The sequence below is a fragment of the Chionomys nivalis genome, chromosome X, assembly GCF_950005125.1.
Source record: "Chionomys nivalis chromosome X, mChiNiv1.1, whole genome shotgun sequence".
NCBI classification, from domain to species: Eukaryota; Metazoa; Chordata; class Mammalia; order Rodentia; family Cricetidae; genus Chionomys; species Chionomys nivalis.
In genome coordinates, this window is record NC_080112.1 from 29,932,794 (window position 1) to 29,955,328 (window position 22,535).

Consider the following 22,535-nt stretch of genomic DNA (forward strand, 5'->3'; position numbering starts at 1 on the left):
AAATTATTGACTACCCGAGTCCCCGGGAGAGGTTGAGGGCAAAGCGTACTTTTGGATGGAGACAGGTATTTCACAGGGAGATGAAGGCAGCCAAACAGAAGGCAATGCCCTTCCTGGGCTTCTTGCCCTGGTGCTAGGATTTGGAAGCACCCCTGGAGGTGGAGACACAAAAAGGAGGCTACAACAAATTACATGGAATCTGACACCAAAGGCTTGCAATAAGATATGTTACTCATGTGTCTTGTTTCAAAATTAACAACTGGAATAACAATTTTCAAAATACATAAGTACATATTTATTATAAAAAGAATATACAAAATACAAAAGCTAAATTTCTTCTGACTACTCTACAGCCCCAAATCCTCTCATAGACATAACACAGCAGACAGACTTTCCAGACCTCAGTTATTAGACAAACAGCACTGTAGCATGCTAGGTGCTATTAAAAACTTTGCTTTACTACTTATTGGCTTTTGGCAGTGGAGCGGGGATCTAATTCAAGGCAACATGTATGCTGGGCAAGAAAGTGCCCTACCACTGAGTTCCATCCCACCCTCTCAGCTGTTTTTTGACTTTAGATGTTTTATAGTCAATTCACATTATTGTACGGTAGCATGGGATTATTCTTTCTACCTGTTATGTGACATAGTACACAGTACAGATGTTCTATGCCTTATTTGGTAGGTCTTCTCTACTAGTGGTTGGGTATCAATGCTGTGGTGAACATCAATTGTTTTCTGAACAATACCTTTGGTTTGTCAGAGTGGAAGATAAAAGCAGTAAGATATGACTTCACTTTTTATATTTTTATCTACTTCAATGTCTGGCACAGGGTTGACACTTGATAACTGTGTGTTGGATTGATAAGGACAAACTGACTAGACCCAGGTGTAGGATGAAAATTTCAGCTCTTAAATTTTCTACACTTAGAAACCAGGTCTTCATGGGTTAGTGAATCAAGATTTCATGTTTTGTACCCCAGACTAGAAGGGAGGAGATATTTCATTAGTTTGTTTGTTTTTTGCTTTGGCAAAGTTGCAAAATAAGTACAAAATCTTGTTTTATTCTTGAAGTCTTCCCAAGTAACTTGAGAAGGGAGAACAAATGAAGGAAGAAAGAAAACATAAGACTGAAAATCAAACAGCGAGCAGGAAATGAAATAACCAAGCTGCAGGCACATTTACGTTCATTTGGGTTCTACAGTCAAAATATATGCCGAATACAGTCTCTCTCCACCCACTCTCTGCAGAATCAATCTTGGGAGGCAGCTGATCAGGTAAAGGAGCGAAATCATCTTTGCTGAGCCCTGGCATGGAGCATTTCTTGTAGGCAGTTTTGGGAATACAGTAAAGTCCAAAGGTGACCGAAGCAGTCTAATGCCATTGACCTTGGAAATGAGCAGATGGAAGGAAAAGTGGAAGTTAATCTGACTCTCACAGAATACTGCATACAATGGTACAAGGCTTCTGCACAGTTTGAGAATAGGACAAAGAGGGAACAAAGGAATAGAGCTGCGAATTTACGAATGTGTTAAAAGAGAATGACTTGTTTGAGTATCTGAAAGAATGATGAAATTTCTAATTTTACAGAATAAGAGCCAGCTTAGCTAAGAGTATAAGTAGCATTTCCACCAATAGTCACAGCGCACAAGGTCTAGGCCCTGCACTTGGCACAGGGGACAAAACTACTTAAGAGTAGTTTGGGAAGTTTGCTTTGTCTTTTGGGGAAAGGAAGCTGAGGACTGACTCAAGGGCCTGACATGGTAAATACATGTCCCACAATTATACTACACCTCCATTTCTTTATGATTTGTTTTATTTTGAGGTAGGGTCTCAGTAAGCTGCCCTAGCTGGCCTAGGACTTCGGATCCCCCCACTGCAGCCTTCCACGTAGCTGAGATCATAGGCACCATCTCATGTCACTTCTCATCTATGCCCACTCCACAGCAAACTGACACCTACTAATCTTTTCCTTTCTGGGACAGTAGCCTAGTCCCTCTGCTGTAGGCTCAGTCAAGCTATTTTCTAGCCTGCCATTGAGCAGCCTGGCAACCCTCTGGCTACTCAAGTCCAGAAGCAACAGTTCTATACTTAGGGGAAATGGTAGAAATTGGCTACTTTCCTCTTGCTTTTATCAGAAGCAAAAATAAACTAAAATTTTTCTGTTTGGATACTACATTCCAACTCACATTTTGGCACTGACAGAGGAAAACTTCCAGACAAAGGCAAGAAGAGTACAGTACATTTCTGCTAGGGCGCAGAACACTCCCTCACAGAGACCTAGTCATTACCATGTAAAAAGGTTCAGAGCCAGAAAAAGAAACAGCACAAAGTTCCTGGGTGAAAGCAAAAAACAACACAAGACTAGTATTTTTGACTGCAAACAACACACAACTCCAAGGTGACGAATATGGGGGAAAAATATCTGAAGCATCACGGGAAAGGCCAAGACAAAACAACAACAACAAAAAAACCCCTGTGCTGCCGGGCGATGGTGGCGCACGCCTTTAATCCCAGCACTCGGGAGGCAGAGGCAGGCGGATCTCCGTGAGTTCGAGACCAGCCTGGTCTACAGAGCTAGTTCCAGGACAGGCTCCAAAGCCACAGAGAAACCCTGTCTTGAAAAACAAAACAAAACAAAACAAAAAAACAAACAAACAAAAAAAAACAAAACAAAACAAAAAAAAAACCCTGTGCTTTGGGAATGTTTCCCTTTTGCGCAGAGGAGGATGCCTGACCTGGAAGTCAGACTGGCTTTCACATTATGTCTGCATTTTGTCAAAGGACAATATAAAATAAAAGAGAATTATTTCCATTTTTATTATTTGGCAGAAAAACAATAACAAGCTGGTTATGTTACCAGCTTTCTTATGGAAACTAGCCAAGCACAATTAATGCCACAATAAAAGCTGGGCACCCTGGTATCATTTGAAGGCAGAATAGTTCTTGACCATGTCACCTAAGAGCAGACCTTGACTTCAGGTCTGCAGAGTTGAGGCTTCACAGGTCTATGTGAATCGTTAATAAGAGAATAAACTCTTGGTCCACTGTCCTTTCCTTGGTAAAGTTTCTACGTTTGTCCGTTTCAAGAAGGGGGTCTCATTATGTAGTCTTGGCTGGCCTGGAACTCGATAATGTAGAAAAGACTGGCCTTGAACTCACAGGAATCCACCTCTCTCTGCCTCCCGGATGCTGAGATTAAAGGTGTGAACCACCATACCTAACCTTCATTTGGAAGAGTAAGGGCACAAGGAAAGCAAATGAGACTGTTGATTCAATATGGCTTCACATACAAAAACACACAAAGGGATGAGGCTATTGTGTCCCTCTTTAACGTCCTGAACCTAAACTCACCTCAAGCCTTCCTTTCAGGTGTCTGACTCTCAGTGTCCTTTGAAATTTGTTTTTGATGCTGTAGATGGAAGCTGTCTAGCTTCTGCATGTCTTCTGTAAGGCTATTTCTGAGGTCTGTGTTGTTTTTCAAAAACTCTTTCACCGCATCCAGTTGATTTGAGACCTGCAAGAGGAAAGTGTACAAGTGCCATTCTGTGCTATTCACAACAGAATTCAATTCAGATGAATGTGGAGGTTGCCTCACAAGGCTGGAGCTGGAGCTCAGCAGCAGGAGCATGCACCTGAGCAAACAATCTGTTTCATCTATATGTTTACCAGAAGACAGAAACACCAGCTACTGGCACCCATCCACACATAGGTTAAGTCTTCAAATCAAAAACAATTTTTTTTATTGCTTTATAAATAATACCACTCAAAATTTCCCATAAACAAATTCTTTAAAACAAGGCAAACTCATGTCATGTGTGGTAGCTCAAACTTTTGTCCCAGCACAGGGAAGGCAGAGGCAGGTCAGTCAGCCTGCTCTACATAGTGAGTTGCACGCTAGCCAGAGATGCATGTCTCAAAAGACAAGACAAAAAAATAGAAACAAAACTACACTCAGCCAGGCGTGGTGTACCTGTTTGAAGTAAGCATGTGGAAGGCGGAGGCAGGAAGATCACTACAAGTTTCAGGCCTGTATCAATATGTAAATAAAGACAAACAAAACAAGTACCTTTCACTCAAACTAAACATATTCCAGTATAGCTAATTCTAAGACTACATAGGGGGTGTTTGCTCATTACCTCAATTATTTTGCTTCAAAACAAGTTTAAAGTGTTTATCTTACATTTTTGAGATTTTTTTTGCCTATACAAGTATTTCTAGTAGAAGATACATCTATAAAGCAGTATTAAATGTACAGACACAAAATTCTAAGTCAATAGGGTATGAGGTTAAAAAGCCAGTCCTCTTAAATCCTTCCTTAGCTATCCCATTCTCTCCTTTACAGCTGACCTTACAGTCATCTCATTTCTTTTTCTCTTTTTTTGAGACAAGGTGTTTCTGTGCAACAGCCCTGACTGTACTGGAACTTGTTTTGTAGACCAGGCTGGCCTCAAACTCACAGACATACCCCTGCCTCTGTCTCCTGAGTGCTGGGATTACAGAAGTGTGTCACCTCTGCTGGTGCCATTTTATTTCTTCTGGAGACATGTCATGTGCTCATGTGTATGTATTTTTTTAAATATGGAATGCTTCACAAATCTGCATAAAATCTTCGCACCTGTATCACCCCAATTTTAGTATGTGTACTAGTAGTGAAACCTCGTCTCAAAACAAACAAGAAAGTCTGTGCTCCATCCTCAGTACTGTAACAGTTTACAGTGTGCTTAAAAAAATATACATAAGCTTGGAAGAGAAAAGAAAAATTATAGAAAGTCCTTAAAAAAAGAAATAGAGTTGCAGGGTGTAATGGTGCATGCCTTTAATCCCAGCACTTGATAGGCGGAGGCAGGTGGATCTGTTAGTTTGAGGCCAACCTGGTCTACAGAGTGAGATCCAGGACACCCAAAGATACGCAAAAAACCCCGTGTCATAAAAACAAAAATTTAAAAAAAGAAACAGTTTTTTAAAAATGCAACAAAAAGACAGAAAATACACAGATAATCTGGATACTGTATGTTATTGTGTTGTCTTTGAATTGTTTGACTGCTGAGGAAAAAGCAACAGCTGCTAAAAGACATTTGATTATAAATGCTGTTGGATTAATTCAACTTATATATTTTGAAAAATGCATTGACTTCAAAATTTATTTTACTTTGGAGAAGAAGTATTGCTTTTGTTTCCACTGGTAATGAAAGGCTGTGTATTTATTCTGGGTTAAGAAAAATAAGGTTTGATTGAAAAAGATTACCTGAAAAATCTCCAATGGGAACAGATAGCCCAGTTCTACATCCAGAACAGTTTCAAGACTGCTGGCTGAGATGATCCAGCCTCACAGAATACTACAGTCAGGACTTGACCATAATCCTAATTTTTTTTTAGGTTCTCATAAGATTATCAGCACCCCCAATCAGCAGGAAGAAGCAGCCTAGAAAACTACGCCCACATTCCCAAAAAATGGATTATGGATGTGTGCCTTTGTTTAGTATGTTAGTTACAAGTTGTTATGGATAATGGTCAGAAAAAAAGCTGAAGAAAGGAGATTAGATTCAGGGTCTTGTTTTGAAAGGAAAAAAAGTGGTAATGCTGTGAGATAATGTTCTTGTTCACTGTAAAGATTTGTCACTCATATTAGATTAATGCAATGGTGATTGGCCAGTAGCCAGGCAAAAAGCATAGGTGGAACAAACAGACTAAAAGAATTCTGTGAAGAGGAAAGACAAAGTCAGTCACCAGTCAGGCGGAGAGAAAGAAGATGGCTTACTTGAGAAAAAGTACCAAGTCACGTGACTAAACAGAGATATGAATGTTGGGTTAATTTAAGATGTAAGAGCTAGTTAATAATAAGCCTGAGCTAATAGGCCAAACAATTTATAATTAATATAAGCCTCTCTGTGTTTTTTTGGGACTGAATGGCTACAGAACTTGGGCAGTACGAAACTTCTGTCTATACCGTTGAACAAAAAGGCATAAAAATAAGTATTTATCTTTTCTACAGAGAGACCTGGTGCCCCTTTCCCAACTCAAATGGGTAAGGAGAACTAGAAATGTACAGTGATGGGGCTGGAGAGATGGCTTAGCAGTTAAGAGCGTTGCCTGCTCTTCCAAAGGACTTGAGTTCGATTCCTAGCAACCACATGGTGGCTCACAACCATCTGTAATGAGGTCTGGTGCCCTCTTCTGGCCTGCAGGCATATATGTAAACAGAATATTGTATCCATAATAAATAAATATTTAAAAAAAAAAGAAATGTACAGTGATCAATGCCTCTGAAGCAGCAGACCAGCTGCACATTTCCAACACTTACTATCCGCTAATCTAAAAATCTCTTTACCTTATAAATATCAGTAGTGTTTCCCTACTGATTTCAGGGACTAAAGTCCAAACAGCTTGATGTGGCACAGAAAATCTTTCAAGACAGTCTCACCCTACCTTGCCACACTCCTCCATAATCATACTACTGCCCAGCCCAAACTATCCTTTCATACTTCTGCTAAGAACATCCTTCTTCCCAGGCCAACTACTGACCTCTTACTAAATCCTTGAGTTGTAACTCAATAGTAACTTCCCCCCATTTCTTGGGGGGGGGGAATCCCCTGAGAACTGATAACCCATCAAGCATCCTGACCTGAGTTCTGTTTCAACCCTTATGCCACGATTCCACTTTGGGGTACTTACTAAGTTATCAAATTTGTGCTAAATGAAAATATCCATTAAAATATATGATCAGGCTGGCAGGTTGTGGCATGCCTTTAATCCCAGTAGTCAGGAGGCAGAGGCAGGCAGATCTCAGTGAGTTTGATGCCAGCCTGGTCTACAGAGCTAGTTCTAGGACAGTCAGGGCTGTTACACAGAGAAACCCTGTCTCGAAAAACAAGAAACCAAAACAAATGTTAAAAAAGTAAAAATAAAAAATATGATCAGAGGTCAAGTAGTGGTCATGTACGTTTAACCCCAGTACTCTGGAGGAGGAAGAAAGTGGATATCTAATTCAAGGCCAGCCTGGTCTACAGAGTGAGTTCCAAGACACCCAGGGCTGTTACACAAAGAAACTCTGTTTTGAAAACCAAACCAAATCAAACCAAATAAAATAATAAAACAAACATATGGTCAGTAAACATTGGGAGAATATATACTTCTAGAAATCACTTGACTTGCCCATCAAAATCCCAGCAAAATTCTTCAAAGACCTTGAAAGAACGTACTCAACTTCATTTGGAAAAGCACAAAAAGCCGGGCGATGGTGGCGCACGCTTTTAATCCCAGCACTCGGGAGGCAGAGGCAGGCGGATCTCTGTGAGTTCGAGACCAGTCTGGTCTACAGAGCTAGTTCCAGGACAGGCTCCAGGCTCCAAAGCCACAGAGAAACCCTGTCTCGAAAAACCCCCCCAAAAAAAAGAAAAAAGAAAAAAGAAAAGCAAAAAAAAAACCCCAGGATAGCCAAAACAATCCTGGGCAATAAAAGAACTTCTGGAGGCATCACAATCCCTGACTTCAAACTCTACTACAGAGCTACAATACTGAAAACAACCTGGTACTGGCATAAGAACAGACAGGAGGACCAATGGAATCGAATAGAAGACCCGGATATTAATCCACACACCTTCTTTGAACACCTGACCTTTGATAAAGAAGCAAAAATTATCAAATGGAAAAAAGAAAGCATATTTAATAAATGGTGCTGGCATAACTGGATATCAACATGTAGAAGAATGAAAATAGACCCATATCTATCACCATGCACAAAACTCAAGTCCAAATGGATCAAAGACCTCAATATAAAGCCAGCCACACTGAACCTTATAAAAGAGAAAGTGGGAAGTACACTTGAACACATTGGCACAGGGAACCACTTCCTAAATATAAGCCTAGCAGCACAGACACTGAGAGAAACAATTAATAAATGGGACCTCCTGAAACTGAAAAGCTTCTATAAAGCAAAGGACACAGTCAACAAGACAAAACGACAGCCTACAGAATGGGAAAAGATCTTCACTAACCCCACATCAGACAGAGGTCTGATCTCCAAAATATACAAAGAGCTCTCAAGAAATTGGACACCAAAAGATCACATAATAAAATAAAAAATGAAGTACAGACCTAAACAGAGAACTCTCAACAGAGGAATCTAAAATGGCTGAAAGACAGTTAAGGAAATGTTCAACATCCTTAGTCATCAGAGAAATGCAAATCAAAACAACTCTGAGATTCCATCTTACACCTGTAAGAATGGCCAAGATTAAAATCACTGATGACAACTTATGCTGGAGAGGTTGTGGGGAAAAGGGAACACTTCTGCATTGCTGGTGGGAATGCAAGGTGGTACAACCCCTTTGGATGTCAGTGTGGCAATATCTCAGAAAATTAGGAAACAACCTTCCTCAAGACCCAATAATACCACTTTTGGGTATATATCTAAAGGATGCTCAATCGTGCCACAAGGACATGTGCTCAATTATGTTCATAGAAGCTTTGTTTGTCATAGCCAGAACCTGGAAACAACCTAAATGCCCCTTGACCAAAGAATGGATAAGGAAAATGTGGTCCATTTACACAATGGAGTACTGCACAGCAGAAAATAATAATGACATCTTGAATTTTGCAGGAAAATGGATGAAACTAGAAAACATTATTTTGAGTGAGGTAATCGAGACACAGAAAGACAATTATCACATGTACTCACTTATAGGTGGTTTTTTAAACATAAAGCAAAGAAAGCCAGCCTACAAACCACAACCCCAGAGAACTTAGACAACAATGAGGACAACACTAAGAGAGACTACATAGATCTAATCTACATGGAAGTAGAAAGTATAAAAAGGACAAGACCTTCTGAGTAAATTGGGAGCATTGGGACCCTGGGGGAGGGTAGAAGTGGGGAGGAGAGAGGCAGGGAGGAGAACAGAGAAAAATGTAGAGCTCAATAAATATCATGGGAAAAAATAAAAATAAAATTTACAAAAAAAAAGAAGAAAGAAAGAAATCACTTGACTTAAAAATCAAAAACCTGGCTCTGTGTCTGATCTGGCTGGAATTTTATGTCAACTTGACATAAGTTAGAGATATTTAAAGATGGAACCACAATTGAGAAAATGTTCCCACCAAATTGGTCCATGGGCAAGCCTGAGGGGCATTTTCTTGATTAAGGATTGATGTGGGAGGGCCAGGCTTAACTCAATGTGGGTGACAGCACTCTTGGGCAGGTGGGCCTGAGTTGTATAAGAAAGCAGGCTGAACAAGCAAAGAGAAGCAAGCCAGTGAGCAGTGCTCCTCCATGGCTTCTGCTTCAGTCCCTGCTTCCAGGTTCCTGCACTGACTTCCCTTAGTGATGAAGTGTGAACTGAGCTATAAGCTGAAATTAACCCTTTCTTCCCCCAGCTGCTTTTGGTCATCATGTTTATCACAGCAAAACGAGCTACTATTGCTGCTCTGGCTGTCACCTTTCTTTCTCCTCACACTTCATTCTTTCCTTTACCTCTTCGGGTAACACCTCTTCTTCTGCTGCTTGAAGATACATATCTTGCAGTTTTTCCTTCAGCAATTCCATTTCAATTTCATGGATTTGGCTCACACTCAAGTAACTTCCTATTTCAAATTTACACCCATCTCGTTCATCTTCCTCAGGAATGTGAACAGCCCAGTCAGATGTCAACAGCTATGGGGTGACCACACAAATACATGAACGAATTATTTTTTAAATTTCAGCTTTTAAAATATTTTTATGAATTCTTTTGGAATTTCATAAATGTACACAATGTATTTTGATCATATTCACATCTAACTCCTCCCCAACTTCTCTAAGATTCATCCTCACATTAAAAGTTCATTCTTAAGATGTATCACTGTTTGCAGTTTTGGGGATGGAACAGAGGGAATGAGGATGTTGCCTGCTGGTAGATAACAAACCTACCTCAGCCACTTGTACTGCAATAAGAGAGAGCCTGTAATTGAGTGCAGGCCTAAGAACCTTAGTTCCATCCTTGGATCTCTTAAGGTTAAAGGAGAGAACAGACTCCCAAGAGTTGTCCTCTGATCTCCACATGCACGTGTGCACATCAACGTGGACACACATGCACACACATATACACACAAAATAAATGAACAATATTAATGGAAAAGAAATTCTACTGGGTAACTTGAAGGATTTACAATAAAATACCATTATCTAGATAGACCTATTTTAACCACACAGTTATTAAAGGAAAAAAAAAAACTCTGCTAATTCCACATTTTATACCAGCATTTTTTTCCTCTGTTCACATTATAAAATTTAGCGTGGGGCTGAGGTTGTAGTTCAGTGAGAAAGTGCTTGCCATGTGAAAGGCCCAGCCCTAGGCTCTACTCCAAATAGGCTCTCCAAATAATAATAAAATAAAATAAAGACTACGAGTATAGAGTGCTTGTCAGGAATGAGGATCTGTGTGTGCATTATCATCAGTATTGCAACAATAAAAAATATATTTTAGTTTAAATAAACATCAAATTCACCTTACTTCTTAAGTAGCCCCGGCTTCCCAGGAGCTTACTATGTATAATAAAGACTACCTTTGAAATAGCCATACTTCTGCCTCAGTGTACCAAGTGCTGGGACTTACATATACCACCACACCTGACTTAGCATCAAAAAGACTATGGATGTTTTAAACCCCTTAGGTTTGTATACCAGAACTGTTAAATGAAGTTTCAGATGGGCATAGTAGTGCATGCCCATAATCCCAGCACTCATTTAAGTAGAGGCATCTTTACCTGTTCTATTCTGGAATGTACTGCTTCAATCTCTGGAATATTCTTGAATTCATTCAGAAAATTTTGGATCTTTATCTGAAAATCTTGAAGCCATGTAGACGATACTTTCATTTCTGAAGAGTGCATTATCTCATTCCGACACTTAATTACCTACAGAAAAAAAAACGGAGTTGGGTTGGTAAAGGTGTTTGTTGCCAAGCCCAAGAGCCTGAATTCAATCCCTGGAACCCACACAGTAGAACATATGATGAATTGAATGAGAATGCCTCAAACAGGCTCATGTGTTTGAATAGCTGATCCCCAGTTAGGGAACTGGTATGGGAAGTCCTTCTGTATATGTGTTGCTTTTATTGGTTAATAAAGATGCTGCCTTCGGCCAATGGCTCAACAGAACATAGCCAAGTTGAAAGAGAGTAGGTGGAGTCAGTGAGAAGCCATGGAGCTGCCAGAGGAAAAAGATGCAAGCTGCCAGCTGGAACCTTGCTGGTAGGCCATGAACCTCGTGGTAAAATACAAAATAATAGAAATGGGTTAATTTAAGAAATAAAAAATTAGCTGGGGGGGGGGGCTGGAGAGATGGCTCAGAGGTTAAGAGCACTGACTGCTCTTCTGTAAGTCCTGAGTTCAATTCTTAGCAACTACATGGTGGCTCACAACCATCTATAATGGCATCTGATGCCCTCTTCTTGTGTGCAGGGGTACATGCAGATGGAGCACTCATACCAAAAACAAATAAAAAGGCATAAATAAAAATTTGCCGGGCCATGGTGGCACATGCCTTTAATCTCAGCACTAAGGAGGCAGAGGCAGGCGGATCTCTGTGAGTTCGAGGCCAGCCTGGTCTACAAGAGCTAGTTCCAGGACAGACTCCAAAGCTACAGAGAAACCCTGCCGCGAAAAACCAAAAATAAATAAATAAATAAATAAATAAATAAATAAATAAATAAATAGAAAGAATTGTACGCCAACCAGAATTAGCCAGAAATACGCTTAAGCTATTGGTCAAACAGTATTGCAAATAATATGGTTTCTCAGTGAAATTTCAGGTCTGAGTAGCTGGAAACAAATGAGCAGCCTCCACCAACAGGGAATTGTTTGGGAAGAATTAGGAGCTGTGTGACATTGCTGGAGGACAAGACTCGCCAGAGTCAGGCTTTGTTGTTTCAAAAGACTCAAGACATTCCCAGTATGTTCTCTACTTACAGTTCATGTGCATGCTCAGCTGTTCCTGTCGCCATGCTTTTATTCCACCATCATGAACTCTAACCTCTTGAGCCACAAGCCCAATTAAATGATTTTTTTTATATGTTGCCTTGGTTTACAGCAATAGAAAAGTAACTAATACAGAAGACCAACTTGTAACAAGTTGTCCTTTGACCTCCTTATGTGTACAGTAGCGCAGGCCCTCTTCCTCCTCAACAAGAAAATAAATGTACTAATAAAAATGCAAATAAATGTAATAGTAATAAATTAGACATAACATTTTAAAAAGCCTTTTAAGTTAATAGGGTAAACTGAGATAATTTAGCTCTAAAAAGAAATTACAGAAAGACTTTAATAAATTATAAAATGACCAGTTTGGTATCTAGAGCACAGGGGCTGGACCTTTTATGAGACCATTGCATAATCTAGCAAGTATTTAAAATAACATACAATACAATAAAGCCTTTAGCCCCTTTAATTTGTGCCTGCCCCGAGGGCATCTATCAAGCAGTGAAATCTCTGTTGAGTCACATATTGAAATGTTCTCAAGGGACAGGTGACACCTTAGTGAAGTTGGTTCAAACAGCTAGGAAAATGAAGGCAGAGGGACAGGCATGAAGTAGAGAATGGATGTCCCATTTAAGCAGCAGCTTACTAACCTTGTGATTTGTTGCTATGGGAGGGGTGAACTCAGTGTCACCAGATCTTATTTTTTATTTCAAAGATAGAAATTCTGATATGACAACTAATTCAAAAGTTGTTTTAAAAATAACTAGACAGGGACTGGCTAGAACTTGGCAGGAACTGCCAAGCCTGAAAACCTTCAAGCCCTGGGACCCACAAGGTGGGAGGGATGAACTGACTTTTGAAAGTTATCCTCACCAGGCGGCCTTTAATCCCAGCACTTGGGAGGCAGAGGCAGGCGGATCTCTATGAGTTCGAGGCCAGCCTGATCTATAGAGCTAGTTCCAGGACAGGAACCAAAGCTACAGAGAAACCCTGTCTCGAAAATAAAAAAGAAAGTTATCCTCTTACAGTTACATGACCACATCTATACACATACACACACACACACACACACACACACACATTTACACACACATGAAATAAATATACGGCACTTGGTGGTTAAGAGTACTTTTTGGCCAGGCGGTGCTGGTGTACACCTTTAATATCGACACTCAGAGGCAAAGGTGGCTGGATCTGAGTTTGAGGCCAGCCTAATCTACTTGCTCAGTTTCAGGACAGGCAGGGCTACAGAGAAACCTTGTTTTAAAACCCCTTCCCTCAAAAAAGGCACTTGTTGCTCTTTCAAAGAGCCTAGGTTCAGTTCCTAGTACTCACACAGAGCCTCACAACCTCTGTAACTCTAGCTCCAAGAGATCTGATGCCCTGTTAGTATTCAGGCATCTGTACTGGCTGCCCTTGAGATCCTGACAGAATGGATCCATCTTCAGCTGCAGCCACTAAGAGCACCTTCTGTTCACATTGGCTATGTTCCCTTTTAAAAGATGGGCCCTGTCCACCTCCCATCTCTCTCTCTCTCTCTCTCTCTCTCTCTCTCTCTCTCTCTCTCTCTCTCTCTGTGTGTGTGTTTCTCCCTCTTTCTTCTTCTGCCTCTCTCTTCTCCTCTGCCACTCTTGACCCCAGAGGCTAGTCTCTCCCCTCCCCCATTTTCCCATTCACTTCCCCCAACAACCCCTCCCCCACCTGAGCTGCCATGTGGTCTTTTCTCTCTTGTGCTGCTTTTTAAATTACAACACCCTCTTCTGACCTCCACGGTGCACATACATACATGTATGCAAAAAACTCATATACATATAATAAATAACAAAAAATTAAAAAATAAACTTAATAATTTTGTAAACTCAGATCGGATAAATAAAGTAGGTCTGCAAGCCAGATTTTGGGTATAGAAGACTGTCAAGGGTTAAAGAATTATTCAACCAAGTGACACAAAAATAACAATCAAGGTAGAGAAATACAAAGAAGGAACTGGAGAGGTGGCTGAGTGGTTAAGAGCACCTGACCCCCAACACTTCCATGGCAGGGAGGAAAGACTATACCTCCAGTCCATGGAATCTGACATCCTCTGCTGGCCTCCACTGGCACTACATGCACATGGTACACAGATATGCATGCAGACACAATACCCACACACATAAAATAAAAATAGTCTTTTAAAAAAAGGTTGACAGTCATGGTGGCATGCAGTTGAAATAACAGCACTTGGGAGGCAAGAGAATCATGAGTTCAAGGCACACACAGTGACACCTTGTCTCAAGAAGAAAACAAACAAGAAATACAAAGAAATCTCCATCCTTTGCCATGAAAATCATTTTCCCCAGATGTCTTTGCACATATCTGTGACATAAGCTGGAGTCATTTTGGGAAAGGTAACCTCAGCTAAAAAAATGCCTCCAATCAATTGGCCTGTGGTACATTTTCTTGACTGATGTCCTACCTCACCGTGGGTGGTGCCACCTGTTATATAAGCAACATTCCTCCATGGCCTCTGCATCAGCTTGTGTGTGTCCCGTCCCCACCCCCCCGGGTTTCTGCCTTGTCTGAGTTCTTGTTCTGACCTCCTTCAATGACGGACTGTGCTGTGGAAGTGTAAGCTGAAGTAGTACCTTTTCTTTCCAGGTTGGTTTTAGTTATGGCAACTAGCACAGCAATAGAAACCCTAACTAAGATAAAGTTTTTATTTCCTTTCAATTTTTTTTTGCATATTTTTCTCCCAAATGACTTAAAACAACCTGCTACAGAGCAAGTATACTGGCTCCAGATATAACCTCAGGCTGCAGCAGACAACTCACAAATGCACAAAATCTTTCAAATCCCATCCAGTGCTAGGAAGTTGAGTAAAGGGAGATTTCTGATGCGGAAACCGTGATGAAAACAAAATAAACTTTTGCTTATGAGAAAAATGGTGCTACTACATATTTAAAGACAATTCAAATGGTCTGTGCTCTTGGCTAGAAGATGAGATTAACCACTATGTTAAATGTTCATCTTGGGGAGGGAGGAGATTTAACATCATCAATTTATCTTCACATGCTGCTATGCTGCTGAAATAGTATCATTTTTGACCAATATTATAAATAACCCAAGACTTCTACACATTCTTTTCAAGGGCCTCAAAATTAAAGATGAGTGAGGGTTATTGTTTGGTGATATAGTGGAAAATCAAAACCTTCTGGAGTTCTGCAACAGGGAGAGCAATCTCCCCAACATGTATTGCGCATTAGTGCTTATATTTTCTTCTACCTAACTTGATCTCATGGCTATTTTATAGAAGGCCAGTGTTGTTCCCATTGTTTGTTTTATTTTGGCTTGTAATTGTGGGGATGAGGATGGAATTTAGAGCCTTGTGCATGCCTTACAAGCACTTTACCACTGAGTTTCACACCTAACTCTGTATTTTTATTTAAAGTTTTAGTCCTGGAACTCACTCATACTTACAGAGATCTGCCTGTCTCTATGTCCTGAGCACTAGGATTAAAGGCACATGTCACCACTGCCCAGTGCCCTGTGTTTTTCTGTCTTGAGTATGTGTGTTCTATGCATGTGTGTATGATCCTGTGTCTGTGTAGAATCCAGATGCCAACATAGGGTGTCTTCCTCCATGACCCTTCACCTTATTTTTTGAGATAGGGTCTCTCAATGTACTTGGAGCATACTGGTTATGCTAGACAAGCTGCCCAGCAAGCCCTGTCTCTGTCCTTCTCCCCAGTACCAGGGTGACAGATGTACACTGTCTCACCCAGCTTTTACGTAGGAGCTTGGAATCTGAACTGAGGTCCTCATGCCTGCCTACTGACTGACCCATTTCCTCAATATCAGACCCATTTTTTATACAGAAAACAACTTTGCTCTTGTTTATGGCAGAACAGAGAAGATAAATCTGAGTTCCATGTACAGCACTGTGGTGGCCTGAATGAAAACGGCCCCCATAGGCTCATTTGGTGTGGTACTATTAGGAGGTGGGCCTTGTTGGAGTAGGTGTGGTCTTATAGGAGGAAGTGTGTCACTACTTCGCTTTGAGGTTTCAGAAGCTCAAGTCAGTCGCAGTGTCACTCTTTCTTCCTGTTGCCTGCAGATCCAGATGTAGGACTCTCAGTTCCTTCTCTAGTATCACGTCTGCCTACATGCCACCATGCCTCCCACCATGACAACAATGAATTAAAACAGCCCCAATTAAATGTTTTTCTTTATACAAGCACAGTAACAAATTGTCAGGAAACTTTAATTTTTTTTTTTTTTTTTTTTTTTTGATTTTCGAGACAGGGTTTCTCTGTAGCTTTTGGTTCCTGTCCTGGAACTAGCTCTTCTAGACCAGGCTGGCCTCGAACTCACAGAGATCCGCCTGCCTCTGCCTCCCGAGTGCTGGGATTAAAGGCGTGCGCCACCACTGCCCGGCAGGAAACTTTAATTTTAGAGAGCTGTAGGGTTAGTGCTTGACCACATTCATATTCAGGTTCTTGGACATCACAGCAGGTACATATGACATGAGGCCCAAGAGCTGTTTAGGGATGCCAATTTTGGCTGAAGTCTTTCTTTGCTATTGTCATTCTGAGTGCTGCTATGCTATGCCTACATGGCTGGCTGATCATCAGAGTTTCATTTCAGCCTTCCTAGTATTGACCACTATGGAGTGGACAGTTCTGAATCTGACAGCTCTTACCTCTGTGACTTTCTTCCGATCAACCACGAAGTGATCACAGCAATTGATGAGACTTAAAAGAGCAACTGCATCACATTCCTCAGGTCCTCGTTTATCTGCCAGTCCTCGAGGCATGAAGGCCTAGAGTAAGAGGATGTACTAGGTCACTTGAGTGTCCTCCAACTCTCTCCATTTCCCAACTGTTGACAATGTTCTCTTATTCCCTGAAGTTTCAAGCTAGAACATCATGAGTTCAAAATGCAAGCTGGAAAGGTCATATCATGCTAAGCCTTGGCAAGGGGACTAATTGAAGGGTTACACTATCTATCCCTCTGCAATATTACATATAGCTGATGTAACTGGTTTTCTTGAAGCTCACTATGTAAACCAGGGAGGCCTCAAACTTTTGAGATTTTCCTGCCTCTGCCTACTCTTGCCTACTGAGTGCTGGTATTAAAGGTGGATGCCACCATGCCCAGCCTCTTATCTTTTTTGTTATTTTGAGACAAGTCTCACTATGTATCCCTGGCTGTCCTGGAACTTGCTATGTAGACCAGGCTAGCCTTGAACTCAAAGAAATCCACTTTCTCTGTCTCCTGAGTGCTGAAATTTAAGCTATGTACCATCAGCTTCTGTCTTGTCTTAGAGGTATATATTAAAAAGATAAATGCTTTCCCCTTTTTTCCTTGGTAAAACTGCAGTGCCTGTCATTAAAGAGTAGACAGTTCCTTAGTAACATGAGAAACTTCTATCTATCACCATAACCTGGAGTATAATAGAGCCAGGTTCAAACACCAGCTAGGCTACTGCCTATGGCCTTAAGCAAGTTACCTACCTAATCCTCAGTCTCTGTTGGTCATTAGGGGTTAAGTATCGTCATACACATCAAAGGATGGTATGAGGAGGAAGTTAAGTGGGCATAGAAAAAGCACTGTGCTGAGCATATGGTATAAAGAAATCTGAGCGTCAGCAATTATGACGTCAATGGTGTGAGGTGAGTAGGTCCCACACAGGGGGTAGACAGAAAGTTTAGGATTGAGACACTAGACACACTGGAAGGCTTCACTGTAGCACCATCCTGTCTTTAGCTGAATCTTCTAAAATAAGTCGCACAAATGCTGAATATATTTTTTTCCTGAACTATCTGCAAACTTAACACCTGGATGTAGCAACTTTACCAGACTACGAGTCTCAAGGTACATTCCTGCTACAGGACCAGAGCATCTGCTAAAGTAGAAGACACATGAAAAACATGAAAAATTACTCTCATTTGGGAGTAGTGGCATGCGCCTTTAATTCCAGCACCCAAGTCTGTGAGTTTGAGGCCAGCTGATATACATAGACTTCTAGGTCAACTAAGGATACACAGAGGACCCTGTCTCAAAAGAAAAAAGTTATTCTCAATCAGAGCTCTAAATAAAAGATATGTTTCACTGCAAGAAAACAATCTAGTCAGGAAGCAGTCACAAAGCTTCCTGCGGGATGTGCATACTGGTATTCCAAAGGCTGGCAGTAAGTACAGGGAGCGCCAGAGTCATTTGGGACTGAGTTAGACCAGGCAGATTCAGAGAAAGAAAACAATGAAAATAACTGCAAAGGAGTTATAACAATGGGCAGTGAGAACTAGGCAACTGTGATAAAGTCAAGCAGGAGAGAGACCGCCCAGTACCTAGAAGCAGTGGAAAACAAATGAGCAAGGTCAAGTGTTTAGGGAAGAATAGCAAAAGCAAGCCCAAGTTAGATTCTTAGCCTTTCCGTGTGGACAGGGATTGTGTGAGGGTAGACAATGGGGTGCTGAGGTAGAGTAGATGAAGGATGCTAAGTCAGGGAAGCCAGGAACTGAGACGATGGAGTTACCCAAGGTTGAACTAAGTGGTTTGCAAGTGGCCAGAAACCAAGGGGAGGAAAGGCTGGCAAGAGAGGTGGCACAGGTTTCAGAAGGGCTCCAAAGCTATGAAAGCCATAACAGAGTCCAAATGGGTCCAAGCCAGTCACAATAAAGGGAAGGGTTTTATTTCTCTAGGCAAAGGTGTTTTTCCCCATATGCTCAAGGGAAAGGCAGAAATTGGAAACACTATTGCAGCAATAAAAAGTGATGATGGTGGATGGGGCTGGAGAGATGGCTCAGTGATTAAGTGGATTTACTATTCTTCCAGAAGGACAGGAATACATAGCTCCAGGAACAGAAGGCAGGAGGAAGAAGTTACCCATGTTGGGAGACTCACAATCACCTCTTACACCAGCTCCAGTAGACCCAATTCCTTCTTCTGGCTCTAGTAAGCACCAGAATGCAGGTGGCATACACTCACACATTGACATAATTAAAACTTTTCTTGTTTTTTTTTTTTTTTTGAAACAGGGTCTCCCTATGTAGTCTAGCCATGTAGACCAGGCTGGCCTTAAACTCAATAGATCTGTCTGCCTCTACTTCCCCAGTGCTCAGATTTCAGGCAGGCACCACCGAGTCCAGCCCAATAGAAACTTTTCTTTTAAAGTTTTACTTATGTTCACTGGTGTTTTACCTACATGTATAACTGTATGAGGGTGTTGTGTATCCTGGAACTGGAGCTACAAACATTTGTGAGCTGCTATTTGAATGCTGCGAATTGAATCCAGGTCCTCTGGAAGGACAGCCACCGCTCTTAATCACTGATCCATCTCTCTAGCCCCCAATAGAAACTTCCTAATCTTATTTTTTTAAAGGACTGTTGGGTATAGTAGTACATATATGTAATCCAAAACACTTGGGAGATGGAAGCAGGATGGTTAGGAGTTCAAGGCCAGCCTGGGTTACATGAGATCTTGTCTTAATAAACTGGAAAAGACAGGAAGAGAACAGAGGTGAACTCAACATGTTAACTGCAGTCCCAGCAATGCCCCCTTCCACCTGGCAATTGTGTGCTTGTCCATATACTAACTCCTAAAGTCAGCTTGTGTTAGGAAGCTACTTCTGACCCATCCCTCCACTCACTACTGAGCTTCCAAGAAACATCAAGAAATCAAAACAAATTCCCAATCAGCCCAGGCAGTAAGTCACAGCGCCAAAATAGACAGGCCTAACAACATCTACCTCATAACTCACCACAGTTCTACCTTCTAAAATTTTATGCCTTGGCTAGGCACTCCGCGGCCAAAATGAGCCTTTTAATGATCCTGCCATAAGGCACACCTTATCTCTTCTTCCATGTCCCCTGGTCTGTACCTTCTTTCCCCTTCTTTTGAGACAAGGTCTTAAACAACATAGCCTAGGATATCCCCAAACTTGAGCAACCCTGCCCCGGCCTCTATAGTGGTGGAATTACAGGCATGAGCGACAGCACTTGGCTTCACTACACGTCTTGCACCAGCATCTCTTATTGAAATCTTTACTATAGCTTCCAAGAAGCAAAGCTCAAAGGCCTGCAGGAAGAGCTAAAAGATTCTATTTTAGTGCACCGGGATGGGTCCACTCTAACAGCCTTTAACCACTAGAACACTAGGCCAACTAATCTCTTTGTACCTGTAGTTTCTAAAGTCTCAGCTTTCACTCACAAACCATCCTCTGCCCTGGGGCAACAGGTGACCTGCCTTCGGCTTTCCTCCAGGCTGCAAGTGCTTACCTTGGCTACCTCCCAAGCGTCCACGGGCCAGAGGCCAGGCCGGCAGTTTCCCCAGTGCACATCTCCATTTCTGTTGATATGATGCCTCAAGATCTCACGTTTCCACTCTGTGCACACCACACACTGAGGCTGAAACTACAGGGGGCAGACATGAGACAAGACCCAGGCATGCTGGGCAGCGGAAATAGGAACACCCCAGGAGCAACCCCGCCCCTCGAAGAAAAAGACAAGTTCAAGGAACTGGGGAAAGGCTGGGAACTGTCCCAGCCCTGGGGCCAGAAGCTTACCTGGCGGGCGCGTGGGCTGCACCGGGAACCACCGCGACAGATGGTGTGGGGACCAAGGCCAGGGACTGCAGCGAGTAGTCCGCGATGGAATGAGAGGACCTCGCGGCGGATGAAGCCCTGCAAACAGCTGCGCAGCAGCAGCAGGCAGTGTCCTGCCTTCACCCAGTTTTTGTACTCAGCGCAATTAAGGCGCACCGCCAGTTCTGACAGCACCATGTCTCAGCCCCGAGCTGAGAAAGGTGGGGGCCTGGCGGCGGTACGCATGCGCAGGGAACCCTGGGAAGTTCCTACAGCGCAAGCGTTGGAGGAGCTTCCAGGCGGCGCAGGCGCAGCCCCACCCAGAAACTATTCCCCACCATTGGTGTTGCTTGGCGTCACTGAGTACCACAATACAATTTGTAACAGACGGTAGAGGCGGGCCATTCTTCCACATCCGGGAAGTTGCAGCTCCTCCACTTCTTAAAGGAACCACCTAAGGTTTGTGGACTTGAAACATTCAGATGCAGCCTCTGTGATTAAAGCCCTTAGATTTTCTCATTTCTCCAAAAATCCTGCTAGCCCTCTAACCACTCCTGATGTGCGGATTCCTTCTTTGACTCCTTAAATTGTAAAGATGGAGTACTCAAGGCACATTTCTTGAATGACATATTTCCTTGCATTATGCAAGTCTAGAAAATTAACTAGTTCCTAACGCCATAAAACAACCGCAGAAAATCCCGGACATCAACAGACCGTGCCTGCCATCTGACTGATGCGCAGGTCTATTCTGTTGTATGCTCCCTGGCATGTGCTAAAGTGACACTAGGGCCAGAATCTCCATAATTGGAGCACCTGGCGAGACAACCGTAGATAACGTGTTTCCTGGATTTGGAGGGAGGGCTGCACAGTCAGAAGCTGAAGCCTTCAGAAAATGTGCACCACGGTTATTTCAGCTGTCAGAATACATTAGATTATCAATATAATGTGAGAAAAAGTCACTGTTTTAGATGCTTTTAGTGAAGTTCTTTAGCTTGGAAAACGTGTTGAAATTGTGTGTAATAAAAAGACCTTGAATGAAGGCTGTAAACAGAGAAGCCTTTCTAAGACTCACAGCATAGGTAGTGTTAAGGTGCACTAGTTCTGGGTTCAAACTACCAAGTTTTTGTAGTTTGATCTTAGCTAATTCCAGTTTTAATCCTAATAAATTACTTCTTTGTGCCTCTGTTTATCATCTGTAAGAGGTTATTAATACTTACTTACCTCACAGTGTGACGAGAGACATTTATACACATGGAAACACTTAGTATGATGCCTGGCACACAGTAAGCTCTTGGTAAGTGCTAATTCTCACGTTATAGTGACGTAAATATGCCCTTTTATCCATTAGTTTACATTATTGGACAAAGAATTTTATCAAATCACTGGCCAGTTGAAAGTGGGGACAATTTATAAAAAACAAAGACCAGATCTGATGATCTGAAGACTCAAAATACAGTGCAGGCAGGTATCTCTTAATTTGGTCTTACTAACCTCAATATTAAACCCATCCAAAGCAAATCCAAATACGCCATCCCATCAAAGCAAATGAAAACTTCAACAAAACCCTATGAAATCTACATTAACATTTATCCTTCTCTGATTTTTCATAAGTTTTCTTAAAAAATTTAAAAGTATAAATTTTGTATTAAGAACATTTGAAAGTAAGGGTGGGACATGCCTGTCTTCCCAGTACTCAGGGGTGAATCACTTGTACCTAGAAGGTTCAAGGTGAGCCTGAGCAACATGGAAACGACTGTCTTGTTTTTTTTTTTTTAATGGAAACAAAAGAAGAAAAAAAATAATGTAATTGGTATTTCTTTTGGAGAAAAAACAAAACATGGAAGTTTTTAATGGAAAAAATGAAGAAGAAAAAGAAAATAATGTAATTGGTATTTCTTTTGGAGAAAAAACAAAACATGGCAGACAAAACTTTATGCCTACCCTTAACCCAGCTAATCTTTAAACAAGGTTCAACTCCTGCAGTTAATAACTAACTGGCCATGCTCTGACCAAGTTATCG

The 22,535-nt window shown here is 41.6% G+C and overlaps 1 protein-coding gene across 3 annotated transcripts; it reads right to left on the reverse strand.

Annotated features, from left to right (window-relative positions):
* Positions 1 to 1,047: 1,047 nt before the first annotated feature.
* On the reverse strand, positions 1,048 to 22,069 carry CXHXorf38 (chromosome X CXorf38 homolog). 3 transcript variants are annotated; one of them, XM_057759023.1, is made up of 7 exons: positions 20,498 to 21,449; positions 20,211 to 20,345; positions 16,633 to 16,752; positions 10,743 to 10,892; positions 9,472 to 9,651; positions 3,354 to 3,516; positions 1,048 to 1,387 (listed from the first exon to the last, which is right to left on the reverse strand). In XM_057759023.1, exons 1-6 carry the CDS (start codon positions 20,711 to 20,713, stop codon positions 3,355 to 3,357), a joined length of 963 nt encoding a protein of 320 aa, XP_057615006.1. In that variant the 5' UTR covers positions 20,714 to 21,449; the 3' UTR covers positions 1,048 to 1,387; position 3,354. The 3 variants fall into 3 exon arrangements, with proteins under 3 accessions (XP_057615006.1, XP_057615008.1, XP_057615007.1); XM_057759024.1 differs by lacking the exon at positions 1,048 to 1,387 and adding an exon at positions 3,000 to 3,224 and having other exon boundaries at positions 20,498 to 21,838; XM_057759025.1 differs by lacking the exon at positions 9,472 to 9,651 and having other exon boundaries at positions 20,498 to 22,069.
* Between the last annotated feature and the right edge of the window lie 466 nt (positions 22,070 to 22,535).